Genomic DNA, 22817 nt, shown 5'->3' on the forward strand with positions numbered 1-22817 from the left:
CTGGAGGGGCAGGAGGGGTCAGGAGGCCTTGGAGGGGGATCACAGGGCAACTAATTATTAAAGCAGATAAAGATGTTTAAAACAGATAAGGAAGTCTTTTAGTATTTTAATCTGTAAAATCTTTAATCTATGCAGGCTAATGTAAAGCCTGTTTACTCCTAATCATGTCTCAAAATAACTCCACTGGGCATTACCTTGTGGGGTTGGAGAGCTGGCTGGTCCAGCCCCTCAGAAGCTCTCCCCTCCCCGCAGGGTGAGGAGGTCCTCCGGCAGCTGCAGACCCTGGCACCAAAGGGCGTGAACGTCCGCATCGCTGTGAGCAAGCCCAACGGGCCCCAGCCACAGGCGGACCTGCAGGCCCTGCTGCAGAGCGGTGAGCTGGGGCCCAACTGGGGCTGGTCTGGGCCTGGGGGTACCCAGCCTGGCCCCTGATCACTGCCCCTGCTGGTCACAGGTGCCCAGGTCCGCATGGTGGACATGCAGAAGCTGACCCATGGCGTCCTGCATACCAAGTTCTGGGTGGTGGACCAGACCCACTTCTACCTGGGCAGTGCCAACATGGACTGGCGTTCACTGACCCAGGTCTGTCTGCATCCTGTCTACCTTCCTTCCAGGCCGCTCCCTGCCCCACAGGGCACCCAGCCTCCGACAGCACCCCTCCCTCAGTCCAGAGTCCTCTCCACCCATTCTCTGCAATGGCTTCCTCCTTGCCTCCTACCAGGCCTCCCTAATCCAAGCCACGCACGGTGGCGCACACCTGTAATCCCAACACTTCGGGAGGCCAAGGTGGGAGGATCGCTTGAGCCCAGGAGTTAGAGACCAGCCTGGGCAATATAGTGAGACCCCATCTCTACCCAAAAAAAAATTAGCCAGGTGTGGTGGCACACACCTGTGGTCCCAGCTCCTTGGGAGGCTGAGCTGGGCTGGAAGGGTCACTTGAGCCCAGGAGTTTGAGGCTACAGTGGGTTGTATTCATGCCACTGCACTCCAGCCTGAGCAACAGAATGAGACCCTGTTAAAAAACAAAGAATCCCTAAATGGAGCCCTCTACTGCCCTCACCCTGCTCCTGGAAGCCTGGGGCTCCCTCTGATCCCCAATTGCAGCTACCAGCCCCTCTACAGGACATTCAAGGGCCTGCGCACCCATTTGATCTTCATTGTACATCTCTGTGTGCCTGCTCTAAGTCCAGCCCTGTCCCGGGTAATGTTGGGAACATGGTGGTAACAGATGGGCCTCATGGAACTCCCAGTCCAATGCAGACTGGCCTGTCACCTGACAGTGACAGCCCAGAGGGGTCAGGGCCGGGGTTGGGGAGACACAGGCAGAAGGTCAGGGCCAGGATGGAGGGAACAGAGGGCTGTGGAAGCTCAGAGACCCCAACCTGGGGTATTGGAGGGTTTCCCAAAGGAAGTATAACTAATCTGATCCCTGAAGGATAGGGAGGAATTAGCCCAAGATGGAACAGGAAACAGCTTGGGCAATGAGGTGAAGATAAGACAGGACAATAACTCATGAATTCATTTCCTTAACAGATAGTTCCCCTAACCTTTAATCTCAGCAATTATGCAGGGAGATGCTGCAGATATAGCTGTGACTGAGACATCCCTGGTGCCTGTCCTCCCAGCCCAATGGGAAGACCAGTTTGTCACCAGAAAGAATGAGGAGGGAATCCCAAGGGACTATGAGAGCCCAGAGGAATGCCTGGCGCAGGCTGGGTAGTCACGGGAGGCTTCCTGAAGGAGGCAACATGTCAGCCTAGACCTAAGAATGAGTAGAAGCTAGCTCAGTGGAGGGTAGAAGCAACAGCAGATTGCAAAGTTTCAGGAAACCTGGAGCTTTGGAATAACTGATTTTCATCCAAACTTAAGTTGATAATCATTCTAGGACTTTAGCTATTGGAGCTGGGGTGGAGGGGGTACTGAGGGACAGGGGGATAGACAGAGACCAGACTGGGGAGTGTCCCTGTCATCTGTGAGCACCAGGCCGCTATCCCTGAGCTCAGCACTGCCCTCCTACAGGTCAAGGAGCTGGGCGTGGTCATGTACAACTGCAGCTGCCTGGCTCGAGACCTGACCAAGATCTTTGAGGCCTACTGGTTCCTGGGCCAGGCAGGCAGCTCCATCCCATCAACTTGGCCCCGGTTCTATGACACCCGCTACAACCAAGAGACACCAATGGAGATCTGCCTCAATGGAACCCCTGCTCTGGCCTACCTGGCGGTGAGTCTGGGGCAAGTGGGGCCTGTCATGTCCCAGCCCCATGCTGTCACTCACAGCCTCCATCTGTCCCTGTTTGGTGATGACAGGGAGGGCGTATCCTGACCATCAGTTCTCACCCCAGCTCATTATGCTTGGTCAGGGGACTGGAGTAGCTCCCAACATCCCTCGGCCTCTATTTCAGTTAGAAAATGGGTATTGTTTCCAACCTGTTAGGGCTGCTGGGAGAGGTTCCCTGGGTTCATGCACACCAAACCGTTGGTGCTCTGTGTCATCCAGTATAGCCACAGGTGGCTCTTTCAGTTTAAGTTAATTAAATGCAATTAACAGTTCAGGCCAAGTGGGGTGGCTTATGCCTGTAATCCCAATACTTTGGGAGGTTGAGGTGACAGGATCACTTGAGGCCAGGAGTTTGAGACCAGCCTGGACAACATAGCAAGACTCCATCTTTACAAAAAACAAACAAACAAAACTAGTTGGGTTGGGTGGTGCATGCATGTAGTCCCAGCTACTCGGGAGGCTGAGGCAGGGGGCTCACTTGAGCCCAGGAAATCGAGGCTGCAGTGATCCATGATCACACCACTGTACTCCAGCCTGGGTGACAGCCTGTTTCAAAAAAAAATTTTTTTCAAGCCAGGCATGGTTTCTCATCCCTGTAATCCCAGCACTTTGGGAGGCCAAGGCCAAGATGGGAGGATCACTTGAGGCCAGGAGTTCAAGACCAGCCTGGGCAACATAGGGAGACATCATTTCTTTCTATTTTTTTTTTTGGGTCTTATTATTTATTGTTCTAGATAGGATACCCAAGAACTAGGGAGACACCATTTCTACAAAAACATAATATTAATTAAAATTAGCCGGGTGTGGTTGCGTGCACCTGTAGTCCCTGGGGAGGCTAAGACAGGGGGATCACTTGAGCCCAGGAGTTCGAGGCTGCGTGAGCTGATTGTACCACTGCACTCCAGCCTGGGCAAGAGGCTGTTGCCCTGTCTCTAAAAAAAGACAAAATTCAGTTCCTCATGCAGTAGCCACATTTCATATGCTCAGTAGCACCTGTAGCAATTGACCACCATATTGGACATTTCCATCACCGTGACAGGCTCTATTGGACAACACTGGCTCTTGCCCATGGCAGATACTGATCACTCTGGACAAGGCACTGATGTTTCTAGCTCTTGATGGTTTCACTAGTTGAGGCAGGCAACCCAGGTCTCCCTAGGTCCCCCTGAGCAAGTCACCTGTCCAAGCCCAGAGTCATCATGGAAGGTACGACCCTAAGGTATGGACGCAGGGAAGTGTGATGCATTGGGGTCTTTCACTACAAGGGCCTCCCACGGGGGATCAAGGCTCTCCTCATTACCACTTCCCCTTTTAGAGCCTCAGTTTCCTTGTCTGTTGAGCATTAAGGAAGATGGGGGGGCAGGCACAGTGGCTCATGCCTGTAATCCTAGCACTTCGGGAGTCCAGGATGGGCGGATCACTTGAGCTCAGGGGTTGGAGACCAGCCTGGGAAACGTGATGAAACCCCATCTCTACCAAAAATACAAAAATTAGCCTGGAGGGGTGGCGGGCACCTGTCATCCCAGCTACTCGGGAGGCTGAGGCAGGAGAATCACTTGAACCCAGGAGGTGGAGGTTGCAGGGAGCCGAGATTGCACCATTGCACTCCAGGCTGGGCGACAGAGTGAGACTCCAGTTCAAAAAAAAAGCGGGGGGCGCAGGGGAGCTGGGAAGAGGGCCTGGTGTGGCACTGGGCACCCGAGGGGTTCCCAGTCAAGGCAGGCTGTGAGCAAATCAGGGAAGAAAGTGACTCGAGGCCAGGCACAGTGGCTCACGCCTGTAATCCCAGCACTTTGGGAGGCCTAGGCAGGTGGATTGCCTGAGGTCAGGAGTTCGAGACCAGCCTGGCCAACATGGTGAAATCCCATCTCCACTAAAAATACAAAAAAATTAGCTGGCTGTGGTGATGCACGCCTGTAGTCCCAGCTACTCGGGAGGCTGAGGCAGGAGAATCACTTGAACCCAAGAGGCAGAGGTTGCAATGAGCTGAGATCATGCCACTGCACTCCAGCCTGGGAGACAGAGCAAGACTCCATCTCAAAAAAAAAAAAAAAAAAAGACGAGCAGAGGTCCTCAAACTGAGCATGCCCCAGAATCAGCTGGGCGGGCTTGTTAAAACCCAGATTCCTGGACCCCACCCCAGCACTCTGATTCAGTAGGCCATGTGCAGTGAGGCCCAGGAATTTGCATTTTTAACAAGTTCCCAGGTGATGCTGTTGCTGCCAGATCAGGGACCTTACGTTGAGAAGCACTGGGTTAGAGCATAAATTCTGGAACCAGACAGCCTGGGTTCAAATCCTGGCTCCATTTATCTGCTCTGTGACTTTAAGTAAGTCACTTACCCTCTCTGAGCCTCAGTTTCCTCACATGTGAAATGGATGTGGTGATTAAACCTCTTCTTCATGGAGGCTGAGGATTTGGTGAGATCCACAGTACCTGGCTTGTGGTAAGCTGTCCGTATGTGGGGTCCATTGTGATGATGACCCTGGCAGGGCACGTGTCTTGACTGTCCCCTCGCCCTCAGAGTGCGCCCCCACCCCTGTGTCCAAGTGGCCGCACTCCAGACCTGAAGGCTCTACTCAACGTGGTGGACAATGCCCGGAGTTTCATCTACGTCGCTGTCATGAACTACCTGCCCACTCTGGAGTTCTCCCACCCTCACAGGTACTGCTGGGTGTGGAGATAGGGAGCCGCTGCAGTTGGCCAGGAGACGGGAGAGGGAATCATGGAGACCAGAAAGCTGGTGGGGGCTCCAGGCAAGGGGACAGATGGAAGAGAAGCCGCAGGGAGAGACAGTCACCAGGAGGTGACCGGAAGAAGGTATCTAGGCACTTGAGACAGGAGAAAGAGAGATTATGGAGGAGACAGGGATGAGGTTTCAGGACAAGGTTTGAGGGAACAGAGAAAAGGATGAGAGGGCCGGGCGTGGTGGCTCACACCTGTAATCCCAACATTTTGGGGGGCTGAGGTGGGTGGATCACTTGAGGTCAGGAGTTCAAGACCAGCCTGGCTAACATGGTGAAATCCCATCTCTCCTAAAAATACAAAAATTAGCCGGGCGTGGTGGCACGTGCTTGTAATCCCAGCTACTTGAGAGGCTGAGGCAGGAGAATTGCTTGAACCTGGGAGGTGGAGGTTGCAGTGAGTTGAGATCGCACCACTGCTCTCCAGCCTGTGGGACAGACAGAGCGAGACTCTGTCTCAAAAAAAACAACAAAAAAAGAGAAGGCTCAGAATATTGGGGTTGAGGGCAGGAAGCCTGAGGCAGGGGTGCAGGATGTTGGATTTAGGGAGGTAGGAGGCATGGGCTGGAAACAGGACGAGGGGCTTGGGGGATGGGGACTAAAAGTATTTGGGTTTAGGGTAGCAAGCTTGGGGATTTGTGATCCTGGGATAAGAAGGATAACAACCGGCTGGGCGCGGTGGCTCACGCCTGTAATCCCAGCACTTTGGGAGGCTGAGGCGGGTGGATCACGAGGTCAGGAGATTGAGACCATCTTGGCCAACATGGTGAAACCCCGTCTCTACTAAAAATACAAAAAATTAGCCGGGTGTGGTGGCAGGCACCTGTAGTCCCAGCTACTTGGGAGGCCGAGGCAGGAGAATCGCTTGAACCCGGGAGTCGGAGGTTGCAGTGAGCCGAGATCGCGCCACTGCACTCCAGCCTGGGCGACGGAGCGAGACACCTTCTCAGAAAAAAAAAAAAGAAGGATAACAACCATACCCACTGCAACATCCAGGTGGATGATGGCACTTGTGGGGCTCAAAGAAGGTATTCTAGGGGCAGTAGATAAGACAATGGGTCCACGCATGGTGGCTCACACCTGTAATCCCAACACTTTGGGAGGCCGAGGCGGAAGGATCCCTAGGAGTTTGAGACCAGCCTGGGCAACATAATGAGACCCCGTCTCTATAGAAAAATTGGAAGATTAGCCCAGTGCGGTGGCACTCACCTGCAGTCCCAGCTACTGAGGAGACTGAGGCAGGAGGATCACTTGAGCCCAGGAGTTGGAGGCTGCATTGAGCTATGGTCGTGCCACTGAACTCCAGCCTGGGTGATAGAGCAAGAACCTGTCTCAAAAAGAAAAAAAGAGGATGGATCGGGCACGGTGGCTCACGCCTGTAATCCCAGCACTTTGGGAGGTCAAGGCGGCCAGATCACCTGAGGTCGGGAGTTCGAGACCAGCCTGACAAACATAGAGAAACCCCGTCTCTACTAAAAATACAAAATTAGCCGGGCGTGGTAGCGCATGCCTGTAATCCTAGCTACCCGGGAGGCTGAGGCAGGAGAATCGCTTGAACCCAGGAGGCAGAGGTTTCAGTGAGCCAAGATCATGCCATTGCACTCCAGCCTGGGCAACAAGAGCGAAATTCCACCTCAAAAAAAAAAGAAAGAAAAAAAGAGGATGACAACACTGTTTTGGGGAGCAGGAATGGGAGCCGCAGCCAGGAAGAGGAAATAGGGATGTGGGATTTATGGAGACAGGAACAGGGTCTGGGAGCCAGCGATGAGGAAGTCCTCTCAATAGCTAAAGCAGGGCCCAGGCTTGGTTCCCCAAAGCTGAGGGCAAAGCCTGTGGACACAGCTGCCCTCTGCATCCTGCCTCACCTCCTATACGCCCGTCCTCAGGTTCTGGCCTGCCATTGACGATGGGCTGCGGCGGGCCGCCTACGAGCGTGGCGTCAAGGTGCGCCTGCTCATCAGCTGCTGGGGACACTCGGAGCCATCTATGCGGGCCTTCCTGCTCTCCCTGGCTGCCCTGCGTGACAACCATACCCACTCTGACATCCAGGTGGTAAGCACCGCCCCAAGCCACCCCTCGGCCCCTGTGTGGGGCAGTCCTAGGGACACAGCCCTCATGGGACTCGTCTGTCAACTGACAAGGGCAGCCCAGAGTGAGCCCTGTCACGGTGGGGAAACCATGGGTCAGGGCCAGGGTGGTGGGGCACAGGGAGAGGGGCCAGGACCGGGATGAGGGGGCACAGGCAGAGGGGTTGGGGCCGGGATGGGGGTGCAGAGAGAGAGGTGTTGGGACCAGGAATGGGGACATGGGCAGGTAGAGGGATCGGGGCTGGGATTGGGAGCACAGACAGAGGGATCAGGGCTGGGATTGGGAGCACAGGCAGAGGGGTCAGGGCTGGGATTGGGAGCACAGGCAGAGGGGTCAGGGCTGGGATTGGGAGCCCAGGCAGAGGGGTCAGGGCTGGGATTGGGAGCACAGGCAGAGGGGTCAGGGCTGGGATGGGGAGGCACAGGCAGAAGGGTCGGGGCCAGGATGGAGGAGGCCCAGGCAGAGGGGTGAGGACTGGGGTGGGGGGCACAGAGAGAGGGTTTGGGACCAGGACTGGGGGAGTGGGCAGGTAGAGGGGTCGGGGCTGGGGTTGGGGGCACAGGCAGAGGGGTCAGGGCTGGGATGGGGAGGCACAGGCAGAGGGGTCAGGGCTGGGATTGGGAGCACAGGCAGAGGGGTCAGGGCTGGGATTGGGAGCACAGGCAGAGGGGTCAGGGCTGGGATTGGGAGCACAGGCAGAGGGGTCAGGGCCGGGATGGGGATGCCCAGAGGAAGCCTCTGCCCTAGCGGGAAGGGCCAAGGAAGATGTTCTGGAAATGGGGGTATCTGAGATGAGACCTCAGGAATGAACAGGAGCCATTCTGCAGGGAACAGTGTTTTGCAAATGAGACCACCGGGGCCTCCCTTTCAGCTTTCGTTCTCAGAGTGCCCCACCACCTGGCCCTGTTCTGGCCCCCAAGGATTCTATGGGAAGCAGTAGAGTCCCACAGATCTGGCTCCACACCCTGCTCCCTGATCCCGGGGCTCCTCCTACTCCCCCTGCCTCTCACACTCCTTCCCATCCTCCCCTCCCACTCAGAAACTCTTTGTGGTCCCCGCGGATGAGGCCCAGGCTCGAATCCCATATGCCCGTGTCAACCACAATAAGTACATGGTGACTGAACGCGCCACCTACATCGGTGAGTGTCTTGAGCACCACGGGGCACTGAAGAAGAGGGGGTTCAGACACCAGGGGCAGCCCCCCAAGGGTGCCCTTACGCTCCACCCATTCCTCTCTAGGAACCTCCAACTGGTCTGGCAACTACTTCACGGAGACGGCGGGCACCTCGCTGCTGGTGACGCAGAATGGGAGGGGCGGCCTGCGCAGCCAGCTGGAGGCCATTTTCCTGAGGGACTGGGACTCCCCTTACAGCCATGACCTTGACACCTCAGCTGACAGCGTGGGCAACGCCTGCCGCCTGCTCTGAGGCCCGATCCAGCGGACAGGCCAAGGCCTGCTAGGCCCCCGCGGACCCAGATGCCCTGGGTCACGGTCCCTGTCCCCGTGCCCCCGCTTCTGTTTGCCCCATTGTGGCTCCTCAGGCTCTCTCCCCTGCTCTCCCACCTCTACCTCTGCCCCCACCGGCCTGACGCTGTGGCCCCGGGACCCAGCAGAGCTGGGGGAGGGATCAGCCCCCAAAGAAGTAGGGGTGCATGCTGGGCCTGGCCCCCTGGCCCACCCCAACTTTCCAGGGCAAAAAGGGCCCAGGGTTATAATAAGTAAATAACTTGTCTGTACAGCCTGTGCCTGACTGAGTGGTGTGAGATGGGGTGCAGGGGTAGGGGACAGCTGGCATGGGCCTCTGGTGGGGACATCTTTTTGTGCTGAGCCCTCAACATGTCACTGGCATGTGCTGAGCCCTCAGTGTATGACTAGTGTGAGTTAGCATGTACTGAGCCCTCAGCATGTGCTGGCATGGGTTGGCATGTGCTGAGCCCTTAACATGTAGTGTACATGGGCTGACCTGTGCTGAGCATGCAGTGTGCCACCTTGTGGCCTGGCATGGACTTAACACTCATGTAGCCAGCATGGGGTATGTGCTGCACAGAAGCATGTTCCCAGATTGATCAGCAGGGACCAAACCATTGCCACATCCCAAGGGTGAACAAGCATGGCTGAGCACCGGAGTGTGCAGCAAATGTGAATTTCGGCCTGCCAAGTGGATTTACACCCAGCATGTCCCAAATGTGGGTGAGTGCATGCCAACCCTGTAAACATGTAGGAAGGACAGGTCAACAGACAAGGAGACCCCAGCATCTGGCAAACTTGATTAACACATACTGAACACAGCATGTTCTGAGGGTGGATTCCCAACATGCCAAGCACATAGCGTATTTAGGACATGGGTTAGTCAACCAAGCACAGTTTTTCCCTCCTAGTGTGACAGCAGCCCAGGCTCCAGCCTGAGCCAGTGGTCAACTGGGCCCAGCATCGCAGAGCAAGTCGCTGGGTGCCAGCCTGGAGCCCCCATTCCCCCCAGGGCCAGTCCAAGCCCCAGGCAGTGAGAGCAGGCTTGAAGCAGGACTGCTGAACAGTTCTATATTGAAATAGACAGAGGCAGCAGGGCCGAGGGCAAGCGCAGGGCCAGTGGGGTGCAGCCCCCTTTCCTGCTGTCCTTCTGGCCAAGGGGCATGGGCCAGACTCCAAAGCCCTGCTGTGTTTAGGAGAGGTGTGCAGGCACGCACCGCACCGCAGATGGGGAATGAGAATTTCTGGATAACTATCTTTCTGTAAGAATAATTTGTGGGTTCGGGAGATGGCTCTGAGGAGCAGTTCAGGTTGGGAGGGAATGCCAGCCCAGCTAGCACAGCCCCCAGTGATGGGCAGGGGTGGAATCACCATCAATGGTGCCCGGTGACATGCTGGAGGAAGCTGGTGGCCCCCCGGGGTGGACCATGCTGGTGGGAGCGGCGGGGTGGGAGCCCCTGAGCCCGTGGGCCCCTGACGCTCTCCAGGGTCCAGTCTGGCTCACTCAGCCATTCTCCAGGACAGCTGCTGGGGTCGAAGAGCTCAGGGTCTGGCCTCTGTGGGGGAAGAGGAGAGAGGTGCATCAGCCAAGCAGTGTTAGTGTATTAGTGTCTGCTGAGCCTCTGTCACCTCCTCCTCATGAGGGTGAGCATGTACTAGGGTCTTACCAGTGCTGGGCCTTTATTGCCTCTTTGTAGTGATGTGATGACAGCTCACTGCAGCCTCGACCTCCCTGGCTCAAGTGATCCTCCCACCTCAGCCTCCCGAGTAGCTGGGACTACAGGTGCATGCCACCAAAACCAGCTAATTTTTCTAATTTTTTGGTGCAGACGGGATCTCACTATGTTGCCCAGGCTCTTTATCACTTCTTATAAGTAGATTACTGTGCCCTGAGCTTTTGTCACAGCCTGGAAGTAGCTGAGTAAGTGCTGAGCCTTATCATATCTTGACGGTATTAGGTGTGTGCTGAGCCTCCTCAGACCCTAATTGTATCCTGAACATGGGTGAGTGTGTGCTGAGCCTCCTCACACCCTTATCATATCCTGAGCGTGGGTGAGTGTGTGCTGAGCCTCCTCACACCCTTATATCCTGAGCGTGGGTGAGTGTGTGCTGAGCCTCCTCACACCCCAATCGTATCCTGAGCATGGGTGAGTGTGTGTTGAGCCTCCTCACACCCTAATCATATCCTGAGCGCGGGTGAGTGTGTGCTGAGCCTCCTCCCACCCCAGTCGTATCCTGAGCATGGGTGAGTGTGTGCTGAGCCTCCTCATACCCTAATCATATCCTGAATGTGGGTTGAATGTGCTGAGCCTCCTCACATCCTAATCTTATCCTAAGGTGGGTGAGTGTGTGCTGAGCCTCCTCACACCCTAATCGTATCCTGAACGCACCCGGCTCACCTCAGCTTCCATGGTCATATTGTCAATGTTGGGCCCATCCTCATCTCGCTGCAGGATGGCCGGTGGCTCAGCAGAGGCCCCGAGATGCTCTCTTTCCTCCCAGCTGCTGCCCCGGCAGGGCCTGTCATCCTCAGGCGAGACCTGGCTCAGCCGAATGAGGTTGCTGAAGTTGGAGTCGGACTTGGAACCCGCAGGTGGCTTGCGGGCCTTGTGGCGGCCTGCCAGGCGGCTGCTGTAGAAGGCCAGGATGGGCTCAGGGCTTGAGTCGGGCATGTGGTGGCCAGTGATGGCTGCCTTGAGGGGGGCCATCATGTCGGAGACCACATCGGTGCAAGTCTCACCCCACAGCCCATGCCCAGCCTCCTGCAGACTCAGGTCGTCCAGCTGGTCGATGGCCCTTTGCATACCTGGTGCCTTCTCCTCTCGGAAGAAGGGGCTGCTGCTAGCCACACTGCCCATACCCGTGGCCTCCTTCTCCTCAGCCAGACGGTAGTAGGGGGTCCCATCTTCTAAAGCCACGACAGGTGTGGGGGGCTTGCCCTCCACCTGGAGCGAGAGGCGGTAGCTGCGCAGCGAGAGCTGGTAGTAGTGGGTGGTCTCGTGGGCACTGCGCAGCTGCTGCATGGACACGAAGGGGTGGCGCAGCGCAGCGCTGGGGCTGATGCGTTCGTGTGACTCCCAGGTCAGCATGCGCTTGATCAGCTCCACCATGCTCTTGAGGTCGGCGTGCTCCGCCAGTGCCTCCCGGTCGGGGAAGCTTAGCCGACTGGCCACACTGCCACCGTTCACTGTCTCAATCTGGTCCAAGGACTTGAGCATATACTTGCGGCGCTCCAGTGGGCGCACCTGGCGGGGCATGGAGAAGGGGGCAGGGTTGACCGTTGTGCAGGGCTAGGGCCCTGGGCACTCCTGCTGTGGTACCCACATGTAGCCCCGACTTCCAGGTCTGCCCATGATCTGCCTTGGAGCTCTCTGGCTGCTAGAAAGGCCACCCTGGATCCGTCACACCCAAGCCCCTCTAATCTAACCCAAATCACTGGCCCAAGTTCCACCCCTTGCCCCAGACCTCCAGTCCCCCTCAGCACCATGGGTGCAAGCCCTACCAGCAGCTAGCAGAAGGGCTGCCCGGAATCTCTAGTCCTCCCTGGAATCAAATCCAGGTCCCTCTTACTGCCACAGCTCCACACTTGATCCCAGGCCTCCCGGTGGTCGAACCCAGACCCTTTCTTGCTATACTAGTTTATCACCCCCTGCTATTAAACTGCCATTGACTTTTAGTCTCACCTGTGGTCCCATCCAGACCCTTGTTGCTGTGAAATCAAGACCTATGACCTCAAACTCCTAGTCCCCTCTGCTGTCTAACCCAGGCTCTTGCTGCACAGATTGGAGGGACAAAGCCATAGAGGTAGCAGACTGGCTGCTGCCCCAAACCTCTAGACTCACCTGAGGTCTCACTCAGATCCTTTTTTTCTTTTCTTTTTTTTTTTTTGTATGTGTGAGACAGAGTTTTACTCTTGTCGCCCAGGCTGGAGTGCAATGGTGCAATCTCGGCTCACTGCAACCTCCGCCTCCCAGGTTCAAGCGATTCTCCTGCCTCAGCCTCCCAAACAGCTGGAATTACAGGTGTCCACCACCATGCCCAGCTAATTTTTGTATTTTTAGTAGAGATGGGGTTTCACCATGTTGGCCAGACTGGTCTCGAACTCCTGACCTCAGGTGATCCACCCACCTCAGCCTCCCAAAGTGCTGGGATTACAGGTGTGAGCCACTGTGCCTGGCCTTAGATCCTTTTTTTTTTTTTTTTTTTTTTTTGTTTAAACAGGGTCTTGCTCTGTCGCCCAGACTAGGATGTAGTGGTGCAATCATAGCTTACTGCAACTGCCAACTCCTGGGTTCAAGTGATCTTCCCACCTCAGCCTCCCAAGTAGCTTGGAACTACAGGTGTGTGCCACCATGCCTGGCTAAATTTTAAAAAATTTTTTTCTAGAGACGCAGTCTTGCTATGTTGCTCACAGTGGCTTCAAGTGATCCTCCTGCCTTGTCCCCCACCAAAGTGCGTGGACTACAGGCATAAGCCACTGCACATGGCCTCTCTCGCAATTCTCATAGCCAATCTCAGACCTCATATATTCTCTGTGGTCTAATCCCTCTTGCCACACAAGTTGCTGACTCCAGAGCTGAAGCTGGCAGAGAAGCTGCCCCAATCGTCCTGTCATACTTGTAGTATGACCCAGATCCCTCTTGCTAGAGCAGCCCCCACATCTGACTTCCAAACATCTAATTCTCCGTGCAGTTTCTCCCCCAGATCTATCTTGCTGCAGTAGCTGACCAGTCCCACTTTTGATCTCACACAGCTCTTTCTTGCTGTGAAAATGCCCTAGGCTGACCCCCAAGTTCCAGTCCTCACTGAGGTTTAACCCAGAATTTTTTTTTTCAATTATTAAAAATATTTTTTCGGCCGAGCACGGTGGCTCACGCCTGTAATCTCACCGCTTTGGGAGGTCGAGGCGGGTGGATCACGAGGTCAGGTGTCTGAGACCAGCCTGGCCAACATGGTAAAACCCCATCTCTAGTAAAAATACAAAAAATTTGCCGGGTGTGGTGGCGGGTGCCTGTAATCCCGGCTACTCAGGAGGCTGAAGCAGGAGAATCTTTTGAACCCGGGAGATAGAGGTTGCAGTGAGCTGAGACCACACCACTGCACTCCAGCCTGAGCAACAGAGTGAGACTCCGTCTCAAAAAAAAAAAAGAAAAAAATATTTTTCTTTCCTTTTTTTTTTTGAGACGGAGTCTCACTCTGTTGCCCAGGCTGGAGTGCAGTGGCGCAATCTCGGCTCACTGCAACCTCCACCCTCTGGGTTCAAGCAATTCTCCTGCCTCAGCCCCCCGAGTAGCTGGGATTACAGGTGTCTGCCACCACGCCCAGCTAATTTTTTGTGTTTTTAGTAGAGACCGGGTTTCACCATCTTGGCCAGGCTGGTCTTGAACTCCTGACCTCGTGATCCACCCACCTCGGCCTCCCAAAGTGCTGGGATTACAGGCATAAGCCACCACACCTGGCCTGTTTTTTATTCTTTTCACTCTATTCTTCTGGTCTGATAGATTTTTTCTTTTTGAAACAGGGTCTTGCTCTGTCACCCAGGCTCAAGTGTAGTGGCATGATCATAGTTCACTGTAGCCTGGACCTCCCGGGCTCAAGGAATTCTCCTGCCTCAGCCTCCCATGTATCTGGGACAATAGGCCCATACCACCGTGCCCGGCTAATTTTTTTTTCCACGTTTTATAAAGAGGAGGTCTCACTATGTTCCCCAGGCTGGTCTCAAACGCCTGGGCTCAAGGGATCCTCCCACCACAGCCTCCCAAAGTGCTGGAATTACAGGTGTGAGCCACGTTGGCCACCCTAGAATTTTTTTTCATGTAACAGCCCCCACACTGACTGCCCTCATCCAACTTTTCCCTTACCTTCGTCTCGGCCAGGTAGTCAGCCGAGGACTTGAGCTGCCAGGGGTTGGCAGCGTCAGGGTGGGGGTTGCGCTTGAAGAAGTGGTGGGCCTTGCAGGCGGCGTGCAACAGGTGCGGCTTGGGCAGGCCCTGGGTTTCGCAGATGTAGCGCACCTGGTCGTATTCGTTGTTGCCCGGGTAGAGGGGCCAGCCCAGGTGCAGCTCAGCCATGACGCAGCCCAGGGACCACACGTCCACCTTCTCGCAGAAGGGCAGCCCCAGCAGGATCTCAGGGGCCCGGTAGAAGCGCGACTGGATGTATGGCTCCTTCACGTAGCGCACCTCGCTGAAAATGCTGGCGGATCCAAAGTCAATCACCTGTCAGGGGTGGGGAAGAGGGCGAGTGGGCAGGTCAAGCTGCAGGGACAGCTGAGCTGGGCCACCCCTGGCATCTTTCACCTGGCATCTTCCTGCATCTGCTATTTGACTCTGGCCGTCTCTGGGTCTGTGATTCTTTAGTTGCTTTGTTGGTTTTTGTTTGCTTGTTTGTTTGAGACAGAATCTCGCTCTTGTTGCCCAGTCTGGAGTGCAATGGCACGATCTCAGCACACTGCAACCTCCACCTCCCCAGTTCAAGCGATTCTCCTGCCTCAGCCTCCTGAGTAGCTGGGATTGCAGGTGCCCACCACCGCGCCCGGCTAATTTTTTGTATTTTTAGTAGACACTATGTTGGCCAGGCTGGTCTCGAACTCCTGACCTCATGTGACCCACCCGCCTCGGCCTCCCAAAGTGCTGGGATTACGGGTGTGAGCCACCGCACCCAGCCTTTGTTGTGTTTTTTTTGTTGTTGTTGAGACCGAGTCTCACTCTGTCGCCCAGGCTGGAGTGCAGTGGCGCAATCTTGGCTCACTGCAACCTCTGCCTCCTGGGTTCAAGTGATTCTCCTGCCTCAGTCTCCTGAATAGCTGGGTCTACAGTTGCACACCACCATGCCCTGCTAATTTTTGTATTTTTAGTAGAGATGGGGTTTCACCATGTTGGCCAGTCTGGTCTTGAACTCCCGACCTCAGATGATCTGCCCGCCTCAGCCTCCCTAAGTGCTGGAATTACAGGCATGAGCCACCGCACCCGGCTGTGGCCGTAGTTGTTAAGTCCCTATCTCCGTCTCTTCCAGCCTTTGTGTCTGGTTCGAGTGACTGACTCTGTCTCTGTTCCTCTCCACTAGAACTATGCATAGGAGGGTTAGGACCCTACTCTTCCTCTTGCACCCCACACCTTGTCCATCAGCCAACAGATCTAGCATCTGCTCCCTCTGCATGCCATCCACAGCCCCCACCCTGGTCCTACCCCGCATCCTCTCCAACCTAGACTAACGCAGGGGCCTCCTCGCTGGTGTCCCTGCTCCTCTCCTCTGCCCCCTAGTCTGTCTGTCACAAGCATCCAGGGGGATCCTGTGGCCACCTGGAATAGATTGGGTCCTCCCCTGCTCACAGCCACATCCTGTGACAAAAGCCAAAGTCCTCACCGTGGCCCACAGGTCTCCAACGTCTGCTCTGTCACCTCACCTCCCTGCCACATCCCCCACTCTCCCCGTCACTCACCCTCCTCCAGCCACAAGGGCCTCCTCACTATTCCTTGAATAAGTCAGACATTCCCAGCTCAGGGCTTTGCACTGGCTGTTCCCTCTGCCTGGAATGCTTTTCCCTGCATGAGCACAGGGCTCCCTGCCTCACCTCCTTCAGGTCTTTACTCAAATGTCACCTTTCTATCAAAAGGTGAAAGGGAGGACAAAAAAAAAGATCACCTTCTCAGTGAGGCCTCCCCTAATCATTCTGTGAAAGCATCAGCCATCAGACCCCACCCTTCCTATCCCCCTGCCAGGCCCCTGTTTTTCTTTTTCTTTTCTTTTTTTTCTTTTTTTTTTTTGAGATGGAGATTTTTGAGACAGAGTTTTGTTCTTGTCGCCCAGGCTGGAGTGCGATGGTGCAATCTTGGCTCACTGCAACCTCCTCCTCCCAGGTTCAAGTGATTCTCCTGCCTCAGCCTCCCAAGTAGCTGGGATTACAGGCGCGTGCCACCACACGCAGCTAATTTTTATATTTTTAGTAGAGACGGGGTTTCGCGATGATGGCCAGGCTGGTCTCGAACTCCTGACCGCAGGTGATCCACTCGCCTCGGCCTCGCAAAGTGCTAGGACAGGCGTGAGCCACCGCACCCGGGTCCACCGTTGCTCTTAATGCCATTTCACACACTATATCTCTTAATTTTTTATTTTAATTTTATTTTTTAATTATTTATTTTTTGTGACAGAGTCTTGCTCTGTTGGCCAGGCTGGAGAGCAGTGGTGTGATCTTGGCTCACTGCAACCTCCACCTACTGGATTCAAGTGATTCTCCTGTCTCAGCCTCCTGAGTAGCTGGGATTACAAGCGCTCATCTTTTGCATTTTTGGTAGAAACGGGCAGGGTTTCACCATGTTAGCCAGGCTGGTCTCAAACTCCTGACTCATATGATCCAAAGTGTTGGGATTACAGGCATGAGCCACGGCGCCCAGCCCTTTTTTCCTTTTTAGAGACAGGGTCTTGCCCTATCACCCAGGCTGGAGTACAGTGGCACCATCGTAGCTCACTGCAGCCGCGAACTCCAGGGCTCACAAGATCCTCCCGCCTCAGCCTCCTGAGTAGCTGGGACCACAGGCATGCACCACCATACCCAGCTAATTTTTTAACTTTTTGTGCAGACAGAGATGGGTCTCACTATGTTGCCCAGCATGGCTCTTGGGCTCAAGTGATCCTCCTGCCTCAGCCTCCCAACATGCTGGGATTATAGGCATGAGGCCCCGCACCTGGCCCTGGTCTACTTCCTTATCAAGTTCAGCATTTCTCTCCCCAGCTAGGATGTCAGTCCCACAAGGGCAAAGAATTTATCCATTTTGTTCAATACTGTATCCCTAGATGCCTAGAACAGGGCTTGGCACACAGCAGGGGCTCAGTAAATAATGAGTGAATGAATGAATGTATGTATGGGCTTTGAGTTCCTTCATTCTCTTTCCATCTCTTGCTTGTATCTCTCTCTCTCCGTCTCTCGTTTGAGACAGTGGCTCACCCTGTCACCCAGGCTGGAATGCAGTGGCGCAATCTCGGCTCAAGGCAACCTCCACCTTCCAGGTTCAAGCGATTCTCCTGCCTCAGCCTCGCAAGTAGCTGGGACTACAGGCACGTGCCACCATGCGCGGCTAATTTTTGTATTTTTAGTAGAGATGGGTTTTCACCATGTTACCCAGGCTGGTCTTGAACTCCTGGGCTCCAGCAATCCTCTCACCTCAGCCTCCCAAAGTCCTGAGATTCTAGGCATGAGCCACTGTGCCTGGCCATTTGTACCTCTCGTTCTTTCTTTGCAACTGCCTCTCCATCACTTGCCTGTCTCTTGTCTCTCAGTGTCTCTCTCTCTCTCTTTCCATCTCTGTCTCTGTGTCATCCACTAGGAAGACACCTCCCTGAAGTCCAGGTCCTCTTCTGTCTTCCTCATCAGGCACTGTTCACACCTGTCATAGGCCTTTGACACATGACAGGTGCTTGGCCAACAGCTGCGGAACCAACATTGTGAATGGCCAAAAGCCTTTGTCTCTTCCCATGCCTCTGGTGGAGCTGTCTGCCGTTTTCACTCTGAATCTCCGTGACTCTCTCTTGGCCTGTTTCTTTTTCTTTTTCTTTTTCAGGTGGTTTCACTCTTTTGTCCAAGCTGGAGTGCAGCGGCATGATCTCGGCTCACTGCAACCTCCGCCCCCACCTGGGTTCAAGCGATTCTCCTGCATCAGCCTCCCAAGTAGCTGGGATTACAGGTGCACCCCACCACACCTGGCTAAGTTTTGTATTTTTAGTAGAGACGGGATTTCACCATGTTGGCCAGGCTGGTCTTGAACCTCTGACCTCAGGTGATCCACCCGCCTCAGCCTCCCAAAGTGCTGGGATTACAGGCTTGGGCCACTACACCTGGCCAGCCTCAGTTTCCTTCTCTGAGTTTTTCTGCTTTTCATTCAGCCATTTCTCAGTTTTTTGTTTTTGTTTTGTGGTGAGATAGAATTGAGCTCTGTCGCCCAGGCTAGAGTGCAGTGGCGTGATCTCAGCTCACTGCAAAACCTCTGCCTCCCAAGTTCAAGTGAGTCTCCTGCCTCTGCCCCACAACTAACTGGGATACCAGGTATGTGCCACCACACCTGGCTAACTTTAGTTTTGTTTTTTTTTTTCTGAGACAGAGGGACTTCCTCTGTCGCCCAGGCTGGAGTGCAGCGGCGTAATCTCAGCTCACTGCAACCTCTGCCTCCCAGGTTCTAAGTGATTCTCCTGCTTCAGCCTCTGGAGTAGCTAGGATTACAGGTGCCCACCACTACACCCAGCTAATTTTTATACTTTTAGCAGAGACGAGGTTTCACCATATTGGTCAGGCTGTTCTCGAACTCCTGACCTCAGGTGATCCACCCGCCTCGGCCTCCCAAAGTGCTGGGATTACAGGCATGAGCCACCGCACCTGGCCATCCCTCACCTTTCACCTGCAGAAAGCAGTATCATGAAATGGTTATTAACTGCGATTCTGATCCCAGAGTGCCAGGGCTTCAGTACCCAAGAGGCTGAGTGACCCTGGGCACTTAGTCTATGTTTGTGGAATTCATTAATTAATTCATTCATTCATTCCACAGAGACGGTGGGGGTGATAATGCCAGCCAGGTGCTGTGGATCCGTCCTGTCTGTCCCCTGCTGTGTTTGTGGAAGTCCCTGCTTCCCTGGGTCTCTGTCCTTCCACCTCTTGGGGCAGAATAATCCACTTTTTTCTGTCTCTGTGTCTCTGGCAAGCATTCATTTAGCACTGGCTCCATGACTGCAGTGCTGGGAGATGTCAGGGACACAGCGATGACTAAGTCAGCCCCAGCCTTGCCCTCAGGGTGCCCCTGGTTGAGACGCATCCAGACAGTATCAAACTCAAAAGCAGACAGAGACTGGGCATGGTGGCTCACACTTGTAATTCCAGCACTTTGGGATGCCAAGGTGGGCAGATTGCTTGAGTTCAGGACTTTGAGACCAGCCTGGGCAACATGATGAAATCCCGTTTCTACCAAAAAACACAAAAATTGGCCGGGCACGGTGGCTCACGCCTGTAATCCCAGCACTTTGGGAGGCTGAGGCGGGCGGATCACAAGGTCAGGAGTTTGAGACCAGCCTGGCCAACATGGCGAAACCCCATCTCTACTAAAAATACAAAAATTAGCCGGGCATGGGTGGCAGGCACCTGTATTCCCAGCTACTCAGGAGGCTGAGGCCGGAGAATTGCTTGAACCCGGGAGGCGGAGGCAGTGAGCCAAGATCATGCCATCATCACCCCGTCTCTAATAAGTACAAAAAAAATTAGCTGGGCGTGGTGGCGCATCCCTGTAATCCCAGCTACTCGGGAGGCTGAGGCAGGAGAATCACTTGAACCCAGGAGGCAGAGGTTGCAGTGAGCTGAGATTGCGCCACTGCACGCAAGCCTGGGTAACAGAATGAAACTCCGTCTCAAAAATAATAATAATAATAATTTTAAAAAGTTAAAAAAAAATCGAGGGCTGGAAGAAGCTGGGAAAAAGACAAGGAACTAGGGACGCAGCCACCCTAGATGACCCCTACTCACCTTGACCCTGAAGGGGCAGCGGGTCTGGTCCACCAGCATGATGTTCTCAGGCTTGAGATCAGCGTGGATGATCGCCAGCTCCTTGAGCCGGGCCAGGGCTCTGAGCACCTGCAGGGTGACTGTACGGATGTGGCGGGCAGGGAGGGGCGCGAAGTTGTTCTCCTTCTGGAACTCAAAAAGGTTTTGCTCCAGCAGCTCGAAGACCAGGTAGAACTTGAGGGCATCGTGGAAGAACTCAAGGAAGCGGATGACGTGGGCCTCCTCAGGGTCTAGGCCTCGCATGCAGTGTAGCAGCTTCAGCTCATTCTTGATGATGCGGTTGCGGTAGGCGTCGTTCTTGAGGATCTTGATAGCCACCATCTCGCCTGTGCTCCGCCGCCAGCCCTTGGCTACCTCCCCGAAGGTCCCCTTGCCCAAGACCTCGATGATGTCGTAGCAATCAGTCTCCGACTGGATGGTGGCCATGGTGCCGCTGCTGCCAGACACCGCCCTGCCCAGGCCCCTGTGCCACTGGCTCTGCCGCCCAGGCCTCCTGCCTGGCCGCCGACACAGCAGGCCCCCAAGTGGGGGAAAGAGAACCGCACTCGTGTCTCCTCCTATGAGGTTGGCCCCTGCTTCCCTGGCACCCCCAAGCCCCCAGGCCACACTGTCAGTCTGCCAGGGGCTGCGCCCTTCCCCAAAAGCCCTCCTGGCTTGGGATGAGGGGCCCCAGGCCCCACCGAATGGGTTCCAGCGCTGTTGAGTGGCTCTGGTTCTGTTGTTGGAGACCTGAGCCCTGGCTGGAGTGGGGGTGGGGTGCCAGGCTGGGCCCCCTCCCCCGCCCAGTGGCGGAACCTTGCAAAGACCAAACAGGTGAAGTGTTGACAGAGGGGAGTCTAATCGTGGGCCTTGGGCATACAGGAATGGGGATAAGGCAGGAGTGAGGAAAGGTGGGCTTCTTGAGCTTGGGAGATGTGATATGTGTGTGTCCGTGTTCAGAAAACCCCTGTCCCAGCCTGTGGCTACTGTAGGGTGAGGTTGTAAAAGGCCCTGAATGCCAGGCTAAGGAGATTGGACTCTGTTCTGAGAGCACTGGGGAGCCACAGAAGGGCTTTGAGCAGGGGAGGGCAGGGTCAGGGCAGGGTCAGATATGAGAGTCAGAAAGTTACTGTATGAAAAAGGATAGGTTGGAGCGGGTAAGAGTGGAAGCCCCAAGCCAGGGAAAGAGTCCAGGACAGGACACAGATGGGAAAGGTTGGGGAGGGGAGGGCGAGGCCAATGGATGAGACACTCAGAAGGCCAGGAGGAGCAGCCGTGAGACCGACAGTTTGGGGGAAAGGCGGGAGCTGTCTAAGACCAGGCCTAGGGCTCTGGCATGAAAGGGCAGTCCTCGAGAAATGGACATGGATAAGAAGCAGCTTGGGGGAGATGTTGAGGCCAAATTAGAAAATGTATTTACTTTTGGCTGGGTGCGGTGGGTCACGCCTGCAATCCCAGCACTTTGGGAGGCCAAGGACGGCAGATCATAAGGTCAGGAGATGGAGACCATCCTGGCTCACACAGTGAAACTCTGTCTCTACTAAAAATACTAAAAATTAGCCAGGCATAGTGGAGGGCACCTGTAGTCCCAGCTACTCGGGAGGCTAAGGCAGAAGAATAGCTTGAACCCGGGAGGTGGAGGTTGCAGTGAGCCAAGATTGCACCACTGCACTCCAGCCTGGGTGACAGAGCGAGACTCCGTCTCAAAAAAAAAAAGTATTCATTTTTATTTATCTTTTTAATTTTTTGTAGAAATGGGGTCTCGCTATGTTGTCCAGGTTGGTCTCAAATGATCCTCCTGGCCTCAAGTGATCCTCCTGCCTCGACCTTCCAGAGTGCTGGGATTGTAGGCATGAGCCACCAGTCCAGCCAGATTAGAATATTTAACATCAGGCCGGGCTCGGTGGCTCATGCCTGTAATCCCAGCACGTTGGGAGGCCGAGGCGGGTGGATCACCTGAGATTGGGAGTTCAAGACCAGCCTGACCAACATGGAGAAACCCCGTCTCTACTAAAAATACAAAATTAGCCGGATGTGGTGGCGCATGCCTGTAGTCCCAGCTACTCAGGAGGCAGAGGTTGCTGTGAGCCAAGATTGCACCACTGCACTCCAGCATGGGCGACAGAGTGAGACTCTGTCTCAAAAAATAAAAATAAAAAAATAAATAATAAAATAAAATGCCTAAGGTCACCCAAGTGACTGCCAGAGACAGCCTCTGACCCTAAGCAGCCTGGCTCCAGCGCCAAGCTCTGAACCACCACCCACACAACCTCCTAAAAACCAGGAGACCTCTGGGGAAGGCGTGCAGAAGCTGCTGGGTCCCCAAGGGGATGCAGGAGTTTGGGAGTTGTCAGCACAGAGAGGAGGTGTGGAAGCCGTGGGGGAGGGTGATGTACCCTAGGGAGGGTGTGGGGGTGGACAAGGGCCCGGGATGAACCTCCAGTGCCCAAGGAGCACGGGGAGAGAGAGGTGTGGGGAAGAGGGCAGGTGTCAGGAACATCGAAGGGGCCTTGAAGAGTCAGGACAAGACAGACAAAGGAAACCCTCAGGCGTCGCCACGGGGAGGTCACTGCTGACACAGACAAGGTAGGAGGAGAACCCCAAATGCTGGGGTCTTGGAAATGGGGGTGCACCATGAGTGTAGATAACTCCTGCCATGTTTGGTGGGGGCAAAGAAAAAGTGTGTGGTGAGACAGTGACCTGAGGAGGGCCGGCTCGAAAG

General features: G+C 54.9%; 2 protein-coding genes across 52 annotated transcripts in view; one reads left to right on the plus strand and one right to left on the minus strand.

Annotated features, from left to right (window-relative positions):
• Positions 1 to 8846, plus strand: part of PLD3 (phospholipase D family member 3) — a 31293-nt gene extending 22447 nt beyond the window's left edge. For all 50 annotated transcript variants that reach the window (XM_063719149.1, XM_063719152.1, XM_063719151.1 and 47 more), the window contains 7 exon segments: positions 253 to 373; positions 455 to 582; positions 2020 to 2220; positions 4802 to 4941; positions 6908 to 7073; positions 8149 to 8248; positions 8349 to 8846. In XM_063719149.1, coding sequence (XP_063575219.1) covers positions 253 to 373; positions 455 to 582; positions 2020 to 2220; positions 4802 to 4941; positions 6908 to 7073; positions 8149 to 8248; positions 8349 to 8536 — 1044 coding nt within the window. In that variant the 3' untranslated portion in view covers positions 8537 to 8846.
• A 788-nt stretch (positions 8847 to 9634) lies between these two features.
• Positions 9635 to 20895, minus strand: HIPK4 (homeodomain interacting protein kinase 4). 2 transcript variants are annotated; one of them, XM_002829251.6, is made up of 4 exons: positions 20078 to 20895; positions 14439 to 14795; positions 10977 to 11822; positions 9635 to 10133 (listed from the first exon to the last, which is right to left on the minus strand). In XM_002829251.6, the coding sequence occupies exons 1-4, from the start codon at positions 20540 to 20542 to the stop codon at positions 9951 to 9953; spliced, it is 1851 nt and encodes a 616-aa protein (XP_002829297.1). In that variant the 5' UTR covers positions 20543 to 20895; the 3' UTR covers positions 9635 to 9950. The 2 variants fall into 2 exon arrangements, with proteins under 2 accessions (XP_002829297.1, XP_054394889.1); XM_054538914.2 differs by having other exon boundaries at positions 10968 to 11822; positions 20078 to 20849.
• Positions 20896 to 22817: the final 1922 nt, after the last annotated feature.

Source organism: Pongo abelii, chromosome 20 (genome assembly GCF_028885655.2).
Source record: "Pongo abelii isolate AG06213 chromosome 20, NHGRI_mPonAbe1-v2.0_pri, whole genome shotgun sequence".
NCBI classification, from domain to species: Eukaryota; Metazoa; Chordata; class Mammalia; order Primates; family Hominidae; genus Pongo; species Pongo abelii.

Bases quoted from the DNA above. Each gene is read 5' to 3' on its own strand.
- HIPK4 (XM_054538914.2), bottom strand. From the start codon at position 20,542: ATGGCCACCATCCAGTCGGAGACTGATTGCTACGACATCATCGAGGTC. The intron at 14,796-20,077 runs GTGAGTAGGGGT...CACCCCTGACAG, and splicing joins GCTGCCCCTTCAGGGTCAAG to GTGATTGACTTTGGATCCGC. The intron at 10,134-10,967 runs GTGCGTTCAGGA...CTTCCCCCACAG, and splicing joins TGGAAGCTGAGGTGAGCCGG to AGGCCAGACCCTGAGCTCTT.